This window comes from Pelophylax lessonae (assembly GCF_965119305.1).
Source record: "Pelophylax lessonae genome assembly, chromosome: 1".
In the NCBI taxonomy this organism is placed as follows: Eukaryota; Metazoa; Chordata; class Amphibia; order Anura; family Ranidae; genus Pelophylax; species Pelophylax lessonae.
In genome coordinates this window covers 378337220-378350829 of record NC_138768.1, presented here as the reverse complement: position 1 = coordinate 378350829, position 13610 = coordinate 378337220, and the positions used below count along the sequence as shown (strand labels likewise).

At 38.0% G+C, this 13610-nt stretch overlaps 1 protein-coding gene across 1 annotated transcript in view; it reads left to right on the top strand.

Annotated features, from left to right (window-relative positions):
• Positions 1–13610, top strand: part of GLIS3 (GLIS family zinc finger 3) — a 529924-nt gene that overhangs the window by 444403 nt on the left and 71911 nt on the right. The window contains exon 8 of the mRNA XM_082243469.1: positions 11590–11764. Within this exon, the coding sequence (XP_082099595.1) occupies positions 11590–11764 (175 nt within the window). The remainder of the gene's footprint in view (positions 1–11589; positions 11765–13610) is intronic.

Sequence of the window (13610 nt, the reverse complement as noted above, 5' to 3'; positions counted from 1 at the left end):
ATTGGCCCTAATATTGGCTTTCCCTAATGTAATCATCTATGTTTGATGTGAACACAAGACCAAATTTTTGACTGTGCTTTGAATCCAAATACTTCACAATTGCCCTTCTCTAAAAACTCAATTTATTTTTTATGTTTTTCTCTGTTTCTGATTCTCCTTCTCTACTCCTTTAACATTTATTCAATTAAAATAACATTTAATACATGTATGATATGTTTGTTTTGATATTTATTTATTTATTTATTATATACCTGAAGATCAAGCCACAATCTGTTAAAGACAAAGCTTTTACCATGTAGAATTCAAACAATACCAGAAATGTTACTTTGTTGTAAACATGTTTTTTAACAGAACTGTAAGGTCAGTAGAGTGGCTATACTGTATGTGGGTTCACGGAGAATATAACATGGGTACTGATCTTTTTTTTTTTTTAATGTATAGGGTAACCATGTGCCCACCAAGGTAACTATCACCTCGATAGTTCAGAAAATGGCTTGTTAGGTTTGAGGTCATTGGTTAGGCGTTAGAATTATGGGTGATTACTGTACCATAAGCAAGAGTCTAACTAACCCTTACAAACCTTACTATAACCATTTAAAAAAAACAATTAATCTCCTCCAGTTTATATGCTTTTCTGCCTCCCTGAAGAAGAACTTCCTTAAAATAGTGGTGACTACTTGGCAACCAACAAGTGTTGGCACAAAGAACACTTTGGTCAGAAGTCTGTAATGTAAATACTAGCATAAAGAATGCTGGGGAAAGGAGTATATATTGTACATTAAGTGCAGCGGTCAGGAGTATGAAATGAACAACAAAGTGTATATAGTGCAGGGTTGTGCATAACCAACAGAGTGCAAGCTCCCAAGTGAGTAATATGCAGAGTACTGGGCTCAGGAGTGCATAAAAAACTGTGAAAACTCTCAAGAGTGAAAAGCTCAAGAGTACATAACGCACAGAGTGTAAGGTTCAGAAGTGCATAATAAACAAAATGCAAGGATCAGGGGTGCATAACACACAGAGTACAGGGCTCAGGAGTGCATATTGCACAGAGTGCAGGGCTCTGAATTACATAATGCATAAGGTAAAGAGCTCAGGAGTACATATGGCAAAGATTGCAGAGATCGGGAGTAGGTAACACACAGGACAGTGCACAACTGAAAATCCCTCCCCCATCACCAGCCCAAATTACCACCAGTAAAGAGCCCCCCATATACCCCCCCAGTAGAAATCCCCCTCTCACAGTACACCTCCCTGAAATTCATTCACCAGACCCCAGATACAGCAACAGTGCAGATTCAAGGGAAGTCCTTTCCTTGACTAGATCATATGAACAGAATTGGAGCTTAGGGAAGCCCCTCCTCAGCTCTGAATTGTCATTATATCTGAGGTCTGACAGTTGACGGAAGTCAGTGTTGCAGTATGGGTGGTAGTGGCATTGCAGAGCCAAAGCTGGAAAAAAAAAAAAAAAAACGAAAAAAGGTGGGCAATAGTGGCCTCCGGACCCAGAGCACCCTGCATTCTCATGGTGTTATTGCAACGCACCATGCGCTTGTTAGTGCATTGTGGTGTCTTTCACTGTATAGGCACCCCAATGAACAAAAGGAATGCATCTTCATGCAATGGACCTAAATGCATGGTAATGCACTAATGTGATATGTGTTGTAAAAAATAGTGAATGCCAATTTATTAGGTTCATTATAATGCATTGACCACTCGTTCAAATGAATGGACTACCCTAATGAAATGCAAGTTAACATACCAAATAGATGTTTATGGGAACTAAGTGTTTAGTGTTAGGGATAAGTTAACTACTTATGGGTTAATTTTAAAAGTTTGCTGTTTTTTTCAGTGTGGAGGGGAAGGGTAATGTGTTTGTAAAGTCAAAAATGTTTTTTAGTTTTAGCTAGAGTGGGGAAAGGTCAGATGGGTTGTTACTGCTGTCTGGTGTTCCAATAGAGATTTACTCTCACTTCTTCACAATGGTTTTACCTGACAGGAATTGAAGGTGTTAGTCTTTTGACTGGACAAAGTATCAAATGGCAGAGTAGGTGGTAGAAACATTAGTGTGTCCCTACTGCATTCATTTGACATTAGAAACACTGTTTTATTGCTGGGTCGGCCTTTTAATCAGTAAGGAGTTTCTCTTACTGATAAATTAATTTGGTTTCAAGTCAAAAAACATCTTGCTCTACTTAAAGCCCATCTCAAGTTTGCAATAGCCCCCTTTATGTAGGCCCCTCCGCTGTGATTTTAATAACATTTGTGAATACATACCCTTTCTCTTTGGGTCTTCTTGATGGTCATGTGAAATACACAACCCTCCTTCTCTTCACCGAGCAATCTTCAATACTGCAGAGAACGTTGCTGACATCAAGATACAGTATCTATCCCACTTTGGTTAGTATTGTACTGTGAGCCAAGGCCAACATGGAGGCCATCCCCGGAAGTTGTGTCTATGACAGACTGGGCTCACAGGAAATGAAGTAATTGATCCTGGGTGTCATTCATCCTAAAATAGGACTAGCAGCAGGGCACAGGAACTGTGAGTCTGTGGAGGAAACCTGTTATAGAGGAGGTAAGTATTGCAGTGAAATTTTTTTTTTTTTTTTTTTCAAAAGGCCTGGGCAATGAACTTTAACCAAAACCTAAAAGGCCTAACATGCAGGACTGATGTAAAGACTAACCATACATGTTCCAATTTGTAAAGTCTCTGTTCATTCTACTTTAGATCTGCTAAAACACTATATCACGAGTGCATATCTTAGGGTTAGACAAGCCTTTAATGCACAGTAGTTGTTGGTAGATCTAAAGGAGGTTATACAATCAGATTGCAAAGTGTAGTGGCCAGGGAATTTTGCAATCATTTTAATCCTTGGTCACTAAAGCTTTTGGTTAAAAACAATGATAAATGGTAAATAGCTGTGTATATGTACACATATTTACTTATTGGTGGTTTTGTGCATTAGGTAAAATTGTACATACGTTCTATATGACATCTTGTTATCATAAATTAGTCATACATTTAAAAATACAGCAGTTTAATTGAACACATTGTGAAAATTGATTATTTGGTGTTAAATGTGTAAAACAACATACTGGCTTACATGAATGTCACTGAAATCTATAAATATAAATGTTTGGCTCGGAATTCCTGGGAACAGAAAAATGTGTTATTTAAGCATGTACTACTACCTATTACACACACATAAACTGGGGCATTTCAAGTGTTATTTTCAAAATCACTGTCTTACTTCCATTAAAACCCCATCACTTCATTGCCAAGAAATTACACTTTAGCCACATCTATAAGGATGAGTAAGCTGGAAAGCCAGATGGTAAAGTATACTTCCCTAGAGAAAAAATAAAGAAAACCAGTCTCAGTTCTTGAAACTGCAATTTCTATTACTCCATGGAAAAAGTAGCTGCTGTTATTATACTTAGATGTCTAGATGATTAACACTCCTAGGACTTCTACTAAAATGTAAATGCCTCAAGCACACATTCCATTTTCACCAAATTCTACTTTTACTGCAAACACTGTAAAAACACTGGAGTTGATTTATTAAAACTGGAGAGGGCAAAATCTGGTGCAGCTCTGCATGGTAACCTGTTAGCTTCCAACTTCAGCTTATTCAATTAAGCCTTGACAAAAAAAAAACCTGGAAGCTGATTGGTTACCATGCACAGCTGCACCATATTTTGCACTCTCTGTTTTGAGTAAATCAACACCACTGCAGCAATACCTAAATGTTTATAAAAGGTGTTTTGATAAATAAAGCCCATTGCACCACTTGGTCTACTAACTTGTCTTCAGATTTTGAGTTTGTAAAGGGTTATCTTTTGTTTTGGCATTCATTTGTAAGACACTGTAAGCAATGAAGCCTATCCTCTTATCAGGAAAAGGCATGAACAAGCTGAGCAACCGTTAGCTTGATGTTCACCGAAAGCCACGGGAAATCCTCAAATGTTGAACATAGTTTCAAACCTCAAAAGGGCATTGGTAGTTGGCCACTGCCATAGGAGATGTATAGCTGGCCAAAAAAAAAAAAAAAATATATATATATATATATATATAACATTCAGTGGAGAGTCATTTAAGGAGGCTTTTAAGCATTTAAAATACACAATTTCATTAAATAACATGTTTGGGGAATGCCTTAACCACTTAAGCCCCAGGCCTGTTTCTGACACTTTTTGTTTACAAGCTAAAATCAGTATTTTTTCCTAGAAAACTACTTAGAACCCCCAAACATTATATATATATTTTTAGCAAAGACTCTGGAGAATAAAATGGCGGTCATTGCAATATTTTTGTTACGCGGTATTTGCGCAGCGGTCTTTAAAACGCCATTTTTTTGGAAAAATTACGAAAAATCACATTCCACTGCATTTAAAAAAAACGAAACAGTAAATTTAGCCCATTTTTTTGTATATTGTGAAAGATGATGTCACGCCGAGTAAATAGATACCCAACATGTTACAGTTTAAAATTGCGCACACCCGTGGGATGGCGACAAACTATGGTCAATAGAAATCTCAATAGGTGACGCTTTAAAATGTTTTAATGGTTACCAGTTTAGAGTTAGAGTGTAGCTCTTTTTTTTTTATTAGTGCTCACTCTCTGGCAATCACGGCGAAACCTCACATGTGTGGTTTGAACATTGATTTCATTCACGGCTCGACTTCCATATGCGTTTTCTTTCGAGCGCGAGCTAACGGCAACGGGGGGGCGGCTAAAATGTATTTTTTTCCTATTTATTTATTTTTTTTTTTTTAACTTTATCACAGGTTTTAAAAAAAAATAAAAAATCTGATCACTTTTATTGCTGTCACCAGCAATGTAAACATCCCTTGTGACACCAATATGCAGTGACAGGTACTCTTTATGGAGGGATCTAGGGTCTAAAAGACCCTAGACCCCTCCACTACACTTCCTTGTATTCAAAACGCCGCAAACGGCATTTTTCAATACACTAGTTTTTTTGAATTTGCCGCCTTTAGCAGCAGAGTAACCCGGAAGTGACGTCATGGACGCCGCCTCTGGGTTACGTCATCAGAGACCCGATCAAAGCCACATCCGGCTTAGATCGGGACTCCATCCAGCAAATGGACGTGCCGGCTGGGTGCTTTACACAGACTTTACACCGCAAAGTCTGCCAATGTACCCCTACGTCACTTTGCGGTAAGTGATTAAAGTGTTTGTGACGTTACATTACTATTCGCTACCAGCCCTTTTCTTGTATCCAGCTATAACAAGCAGCTTGCTCTAGGGGCACTCAGCAGGAGGAAAGGGACAGGAGCACTGGTAGGGGACCGGAGAAGAGGAGGATCAGGGTTGCTCTGTGCAAAACCATTGCACAGAGCAGGTAAGTATTACATGATTGTTTTTTTTTTTTTTTTAAAAAAGCATTGTGGGGACGATTGCTTATTGTAATTGAAGCTGGATCTACATTGCTGGTAGATGTGAATGATGTTGTTTATACAACAGGGGACATTTTAAAAAAAAGAAATAAAAGACTTGTCCTTTTGTGTTTGTTTTTTTTTTTACTATTTTAGTTTTTGGTAAATGAGTATCAAGGATTTCTATATACCTATTACTCATTGATGTTGGGGGGGGGGCAGATATCTGAGGGCCAGGAATGTAGGAATGAAGCCCTTGTCCCAATCAACATGGTGCCTTGCAGGGGGGAGTGGGTACTTTGCACAAGGGTACCCTCCCAATGTTGAGAGTATATGGCCTGGCATGATTTGGGAGGGCACGTTCTGGTCCCCCTCTCCACTTTTCCTGGTGGCCAGCCAGGCTGCATATCTAAATATGGTTCTGGTATGGATTTTGAAGAGGTTTGTCTGGGGTTCCCCTCAAAATCTATATGAGACTCTTATCCAGGATGAGGGTTTAGTATAAATTTTGAGGGGAACCGCATGCCTTTTTTTTGTTGTGTCCCTCTCAAACCTAATTTAGACTTATTATTCTGATAGTGGACACTCCCTCCACCACCTCACCAGAAAACATAGATCAATGCTGCAGCCACTAGACCAGCTTCTGCTGAACAGACAGCAGTACACACATACCGAAAGCCCGGCCGAGTCCTGCTGAAACGGCTGACTTTCCTTACGTGTATTCCCAGCTTAGGACTTGCAAGTGTGGGTGAGAAAACACAATGTAACAATGTATTGTTTCATTGTATTTGGTCATTCATTCATATGTAGATCAAAGGCGGTAAATAAAATGTGTTTCAACTTAATATTTATTTGACACCTAGCTAACCCTAATCAGTCCCAATGAACTCCCTTCTACCTTTTTACCTTTAACTATTATTTTTCCTTTTTTTTTTTTTTTTTTTGTATTTCTCTTGAACAACATAGAAACATAGAAGAGTGATGGCAGAAAAACATCAAGTGGTCCATCAAGTTTTCATATGTAGTAGCATATATGTACACACTGTGTGTGTATATATATATATATATATATATATATATATATATATATATATATATATATATACACACACACACACAGTATCTCACAAAAGTGAGTACACCCCTCACATTTTTGTAAATACTTTATTATTATCTCTTCGTGTGACAATAGTCACAATACTGAAGAAATAACACTTTGCTACAATGTAAATTAGTGAGTGTACAGCTTGTATAACAGTGTAAATTTGATGTTCCCTCAAAATAACTCAACACGCAGCCATTAATGTCTAAACCGCTGGCAACAAAAGTGAGTACACCCCTAAGTTAAAATGTCCAAATTGGGCCCAATTACCCATTTTCTCTCCACGGTGTCATGTGACTTGTTAGTGTTACAAGGTCTCAGGTGTTAATGGGGAGCAGGTGTGTTAAATTTGGTGTTATCACTCTCACCCTCTCATACTGGTCACTGGTAGTTCAACATGGCACCTCATGGCAAAGAACTCTCTGAGGATCTGAAAAAAAGAATTGTTGCTCTACATAAAGATGGCCTAGGCTATAAGAAGACCCTAAAACTGAGCTGCAGCACAGTAGTCAAGAACATACAGCGGTTTAACAGGACAGGTTCCACTCAGAACAGGCCTCGCCATGATCGACCAAAGAAGTTGAGTGCACGTGCTCAGTGTCATATCCAGAGGTTGTCTTTGGGAAATAGATGTATGAGTGCTGCCAGCTTTCCTGCAAAGATTGAAGGGGTGGGAGGTCAGCCTGTCAGTGCTCAGACCATACGCCGCACTCTGCATCAAATTGGTCTGCATGGCTGTCGTCCCAGAAGGAAGCCTCCTCTAGTCTTGAGATGGTGCACAAGAAAGCCTGCGAACAGTTTGCTGAAGACAAGCAGACTAAAGACATTGATTACTGGAACAAAGTCCTGTGGTCTGATGAGACCAAGATAAACTTATTTGGTTCAGATGGTGTCGTCAAGCGTGTGTGGCGGCAACCAGGTGAGGAGTACAAAGACAAGTGTGTCTTGCTTACAGTCAAGCATGGTGGTGGGAGTGTCAGGGTCTGGGGCTGCATGAGCGCTGCCGGCACTGGGGAGCTACAGTTCAATAAAGGAACCATGGATGCCAACATGTACTGTGACATACTAAAGCAGAGCATGATCCCCCCCCCCCTTCAGAGACTGGGCCACAGGACAGTATTCCAACATAACGACCCAAAACACATCTCCAAGATGACCACTGGCTTGCTAAAGAAGCTGAGGGTAAAGGTGATGGACTGGCCAAGCATGTCTCCAGACCTAAACCCTATTGAGCATCTGTGGGGCATCCTCAAAAGGAAGGTGAAGGAGTGCAAGGTCTCTAATATCCACCAGCTCTGTGATGTCGTCATGGAGGAGTGGAAAAGGACTCTATTGGCAATCTGTAAAGCTCTGGTTAACTCCACACGCATTAGGGTTAAGGCAGTGCCAGAAAATAATGGTGGCCACACAAAATATTGACACTTTGGGCTCAATTTCCACTATGTGTTGAGATATTTTGAGGGGACAGCAAATTTACACTTTTATATAAGCAGTACACTCACTACTTTACATTGTAGCAAAGTGTCATTTCTTTAGTGTTGTCACATGAAAAGATATAATAAAATATTCACAAAAATGTGAGGGATGTACTCACTTTTGTGAGATACTGTGTGTATATATATATATGTATATGTATATATATATATATATATATATATATATATATATATATATATATATATATATATATATATATATACACATTATATGATTTTTTTTTGCTTGTGTATAGAGCTATATATGTCCTAAGCATTTCTGAATCCACCTAAATATTACTATTTATTTATTTTTTTTGCTTTCATTTGTGTACAGTAGTTTATTTTTTTTTTTTTAGTGTTAGTGTCCTATGAAAAGAAAATGCACATAATTTAAAAAAATACTTGTTTTTATGCTTTTTCACGTATTAGAAACAACATTGGAATTTTAAATGAAATTAAAGGTTTATATTTGACTTTATTGTCTTACATAATGGTAAATAAACCTGCCAATAGTGGAAATGTAACAATTTCTCTGGTCCATCAAGGGCATACAGATATGAGAGCTAAAGTGGTTAACTGAAAGCTACTAACAGTTATAAAATACAGGCACCCTAAGGCACTTGCACATACCTGCAGCGTATTTCCGTATATTTTGATTTACCTGGATTCTGGGCATTTGTATTTGGGTAAAGCTTCAGTATTATAGTGATGAGCCAGTAGAAATGTCAATAGGCAGAGTTTAAGAGAACGCTGCAAAGGTACCGTACCAGGAATTATCAACGGTGTGCAGGTCAGACCAGCTCAGCTTTTAGGCAGAGCAGATGTTACTGAAAACTGTTGGTTGATGGGGAGAAGTACCCCAATTTTAGTACAAACATAGTTATATATCAGACCTAGCACAAGGGTAGGTTCATATACTAAAGCAAGCCATACTACTAGTATGGACCCATATGAGTTTATTTACTAAAGGTAAATAGGCTGTTTATTTTCCAAAGGGAATTTTTTCTTAGCTTAGCGAATATGGGGAACATTCACTTTGCAAAATTAACTTTGCAGGGAAAAGTAAAAAAACTGTATTTTTGCTTGCACATGATTGCACCCCATTCATTAAGCTAAGGAAAAATTCCCCTGGAAACTGAAAAACCTACTTGCTTTTATTAGATGCACTCCATAGAGTCTGATAATAAAATATTTTTTTCTGACATAATTATATAAGTAGATAAAAAAAATATTTGGTAGCAATAATTAGCAATTAATATAAGTATACACACACACATATGAAAATAAAAGACCAAAAAGGTCCACCCTGCGCGTATAGGAATAAATTAAATGAAATATTTCAGTGAAAAAAATTCCAGTGAAAAAAATGAATTAAATATTGCAGTGAAAAAATCCCCTAGATACTACAGCTGCTGCTCATCAACAAGTGAAAAAAGTGTAGGTATATAAACACAGCGCTAAGTACAGTGTAAATGATCTAAAACAATGATTCAAATAAACCAGTGGTGATTTACATATGCATAAATAAATATCAGTGTCCAAAAAATATGTAAAAAGTTGCAAAAAAAATATAAAAATAAAATATATAATAATATAAAGCAGTGTCCAAATAAAGTTCCGTGCCAAAAACACAAATGTCCACTGTGAAACTTCTTTGTGCAAATAAGAACGTGCTCCCAAGTGCTATACGAATAGATCCACACGTGCCCTCTTCCCCACACGTGAGTCCATTTACCAGATTGTGTGAACCCCTTGAGGCCTTATGGTCTTGGGGTCTAATAGGCTTTTGGGTAAGTGGATAAGCTTGGGTGCCTTCAGGATAGCCTTCCCATATGGATATGCAAATAAGCATAAAAACGACCAATGGTGCAGTACGTTCCAATTAGATAAATTTAATAGATCAAAGTGACCCCAGGAAATACACTCACATTTCCAAATAAATTGCAAGCCTTATAATGAATTATCCCCGGCGTATAGTGGATAGTGTTCCTACCGTCCTCCTAGAACTGTATAGCGGTGTGCGTTCCAACGCTACTTCCGCTTGCGTTCCACCACACCGGAAGTGACGTATAACGTTAGCTGTGAAGACTGGACATACATCGACACGTTTCGCCCCTCCTTGTGGGCATCATCAAAGACCAAAGGTCTTTGATGACGCCCACAAGGAGGGGTGAAACGCGTAGATATATGTCAGGTCTTCAAAGCTAACGTGATACGTCACTTCCGGTGTGGTGGAACTCAAGCAGAAGTAGCGTTGGAACGCACGCCACTATACACCGCTATACAGTTCTAGGAGGACGGTAGGAACACTATCCACTAGATGCCGGGGATAATTTATTATAAGGCTTACAATTTATTTGGAAATGTGAGTGTATTTCCTGGGGTCACTTTGATCTATTAAATGTATCTAATTGGAACGTACTGCACCATTGGTCTTTTTTATGCTTATTTGCATATCCATATGGGAAGGCTATCCTGAAGGCACCCAAGCTTATCCACTTACCCAAAAGCCTGTTAGACCCCAAGACCATAAGGCCTTAAGGGGTCCACACAATCTGGTAAGTGGACTCACGTGTGGGGAAGAGGGCACGTGTGGATCTATTCGTATAGCACTTGGGAGCACGTTCTTATTTGCACAAAGAAGTTTCACAGTGGACATTTGTGTTTTTGGCACGGAACTTTATTTGGACACTGCTTTATATTATTATATATTTTATTTTTATATATTTTTTTGCAACTTTTAAAATATTTTTTGGACACTGATATTTATTTATGCATATGTAAATCATCACTGGTTTATTTGAATTATTGTTTTAGATCACTTACACTGTACTTAGCGCTATGTTTATATACCTATACACACACATATACACACACATGTAATATGTAAACATAGTATACAGCGTTAATTTATGTTAAATAGTCCTGCTTAAAAGACTGAGCTGTGATACTCCAGTTCAGTGGAATTTTTTTCAAGAAAGGTAAATATTTTAGCCCTTCTATTACTTATACATACTGTTAGATAAGTATTCAGATGAATACTAAAGAGTACTAAAGAAGCGATCACATATGTTCATATGTTCATCATATTTCATCAGTTCCGTCCAGTCAGATTGCAGGTTATGCACCACCTAAACGTCCTTCTTAAGGCTGGCCATACATATTCAATTGTGTTAAAATCAATTTTTGTTATTTTTTATTTCTAACCATTTGGCGTTTTCTCAGTACTAAAAGTTTATTGCTGATTGATTACTGTGAATGACTGCACTTTTCTCGTTCAAATTTCCCTTAATAAATGTGTCTATACATTTAAGCAAATGCAGTGTTAGTCAAAACACAGATGGTAGAAATATAATTATATAATACTGTAATGTCACCAAAAGATCAGCTACAGATTGTAAGTAGTCAGTGAGACATTTTTCCTTCTGTGGCAGATATCACAGAAAACAAATAAGTTAGATCATAGAATACTTGTTCAGATTTGTTGTAAGAGTCCTTTTCCTTTCATTATTATGTTTCTTAATTCTGACTGCCTAAATGGTGTTTACCTGTCTAATACCAAGCAAAACAATAAGCAATTTTGTATGTAATTTGTTTTCTCTTTTGTAGCTGCTCTGTTCTCCAGTTCTCATTCAAGTAGAAGTGGAACTGCTGTTGGGAATGTGCCTCAGTCTCAGCCTCTTGCTTCGAGCCATCCTTCTCCAGGGAGTAACTTGCAGTCCAGTCCGCATAACCCCTCATCCCAGCTACCTCCTCTCACGCCTATGGAATCATGCTCTGACAGGTATGGATGCTTGAACCATGGCTTCATGTATATTCAGAATGTTGACTGTTTAAAGTAACTCTAATAAACTTATACCTTATGAGCTGCTATGTGAAATATGTGAATACCTTGTTTATTTTACATGTGCAATGAGCTGCTTTCACCTTAACACACTCTCATGTAAATGTGTCATAATATTATCTATAACAAATAGGTGTCGCGCTTAAATAATTACAATCAAACCTACATGATCATTATAAATTATCAATAATTTCTCCCATATATCAAACATAAAGTCTCTCCAAAATAAAATATTGTGCTGTGGTTATTTTTTTGTGTTTTTTTGAATTTGTGCTTAAAAGTCTTCCACACACTATGCCACCATCACCAGCTGTGCCCTCACCTGGACTCCATGACATTACATATTATTTATGGTCATAAAAGGTTTTTGTCCCCTTTAATAGACATAAGACATCCTTGCAGTCCATTCGATGGTGTAATAGGAGGGTAGTCCCTTTTTCCAAACAACGTCTTCCTTTTTTGGATTTTTCAGGTAATATCCCTTTAGGGCACTCTCCAGTTTTCTCCTCCGCTCAGCAAACATGCAAGGAAACAAACTCCACATAATGCTTTATCTTTAAAACCATTTATTCATTCCCTTCCACCTCCAGAATAACAATAATTCTCAAGTGTATTTTACCAGCCCTTCGCTACTTCCATTGGTGGACCCACAATAAAATGGTGCCCATAGGTACCTATATAAGAGAGTGTGAGGTGTCATCCAATCAGATCCCCTGTCACGTGGGAAAGGTGATGAAATGCATAGGGCCGGTAAAATACACTGGATAATTGCATTGTGTATTAAAGGGGCATGGTTATTGTATATGCTGGATATTTGATGCACGTCTTACTGGTTTTTAATGTGAGTGTTATTCTGAAGGTGGAAGGGAATAAAAAAAGGTTTTAAAGACATAAGCACTATGTAGAGTTTGTTTCCTTGTATGTTTGCTGTGTGGAGGAGAAAGCTGGATAGTACCTTAAAGGGATATGACCTGCATAATCCAAAAAAGGAAGTGGTTGTTTGAAAAAAGGGATTACCATCCTAGAACACCATGAAAGGGACCGGAAAAAATGTCCTATGTCCAATAAAGGGGGCAAAAGCCTTTTATGACCATACATATTATGTAAGGTCATGTAGTCTAGGTAAGGGCACAGATGGTGGCACAGTGTGTGGAAGACTTTTACTTACAAATTCATAGTAAAAGAAATAATTACAGCACAAGAGTTTATTTTTGAGAGACTTTATTTATGTTTGATAAATGAGAGACATTATTGATTTTTCATGATGAATGTGTAGGTTTGATTATATTTATTTAAGCATACACCTATTTGTTATGTATAAGAATAACTCTATCCAGAAATGTTTTCTCTTGTAATGATGGACGGTATCAGCTTGGATTTCTATGTTCTGGATGGAACAGGACTGGTTTCAGTCCAACTTTTTTCTGGTATTGTCCCCATTACTTGGCTCAGTAAAGACTACGGACCTGCCTATATAGTTAGATCCTCGTATGACTAGTTGTAGATTACAGTACAGTCCCCTCCAAAACACACAGTGACAGTGGGTTCTGTCACAGACTTGGTGACACAGAATGCAGGCATATTTTATTATTTACTATTTAGTCACAATAGTGGCGACTTAGTTAAACAGGATGGACTTTCTACTGTGGTCTCAGGAAACAACAAAACAGAAAATTGAATGCAGTCAAACTACGCTCAAAATAAATGCAAGGTTGCATGATTGACGGAGGTGTGGATCAGTGTTTTGATCTCCTCTCCTTCAATCACATAGTGCCTTGCATTCATT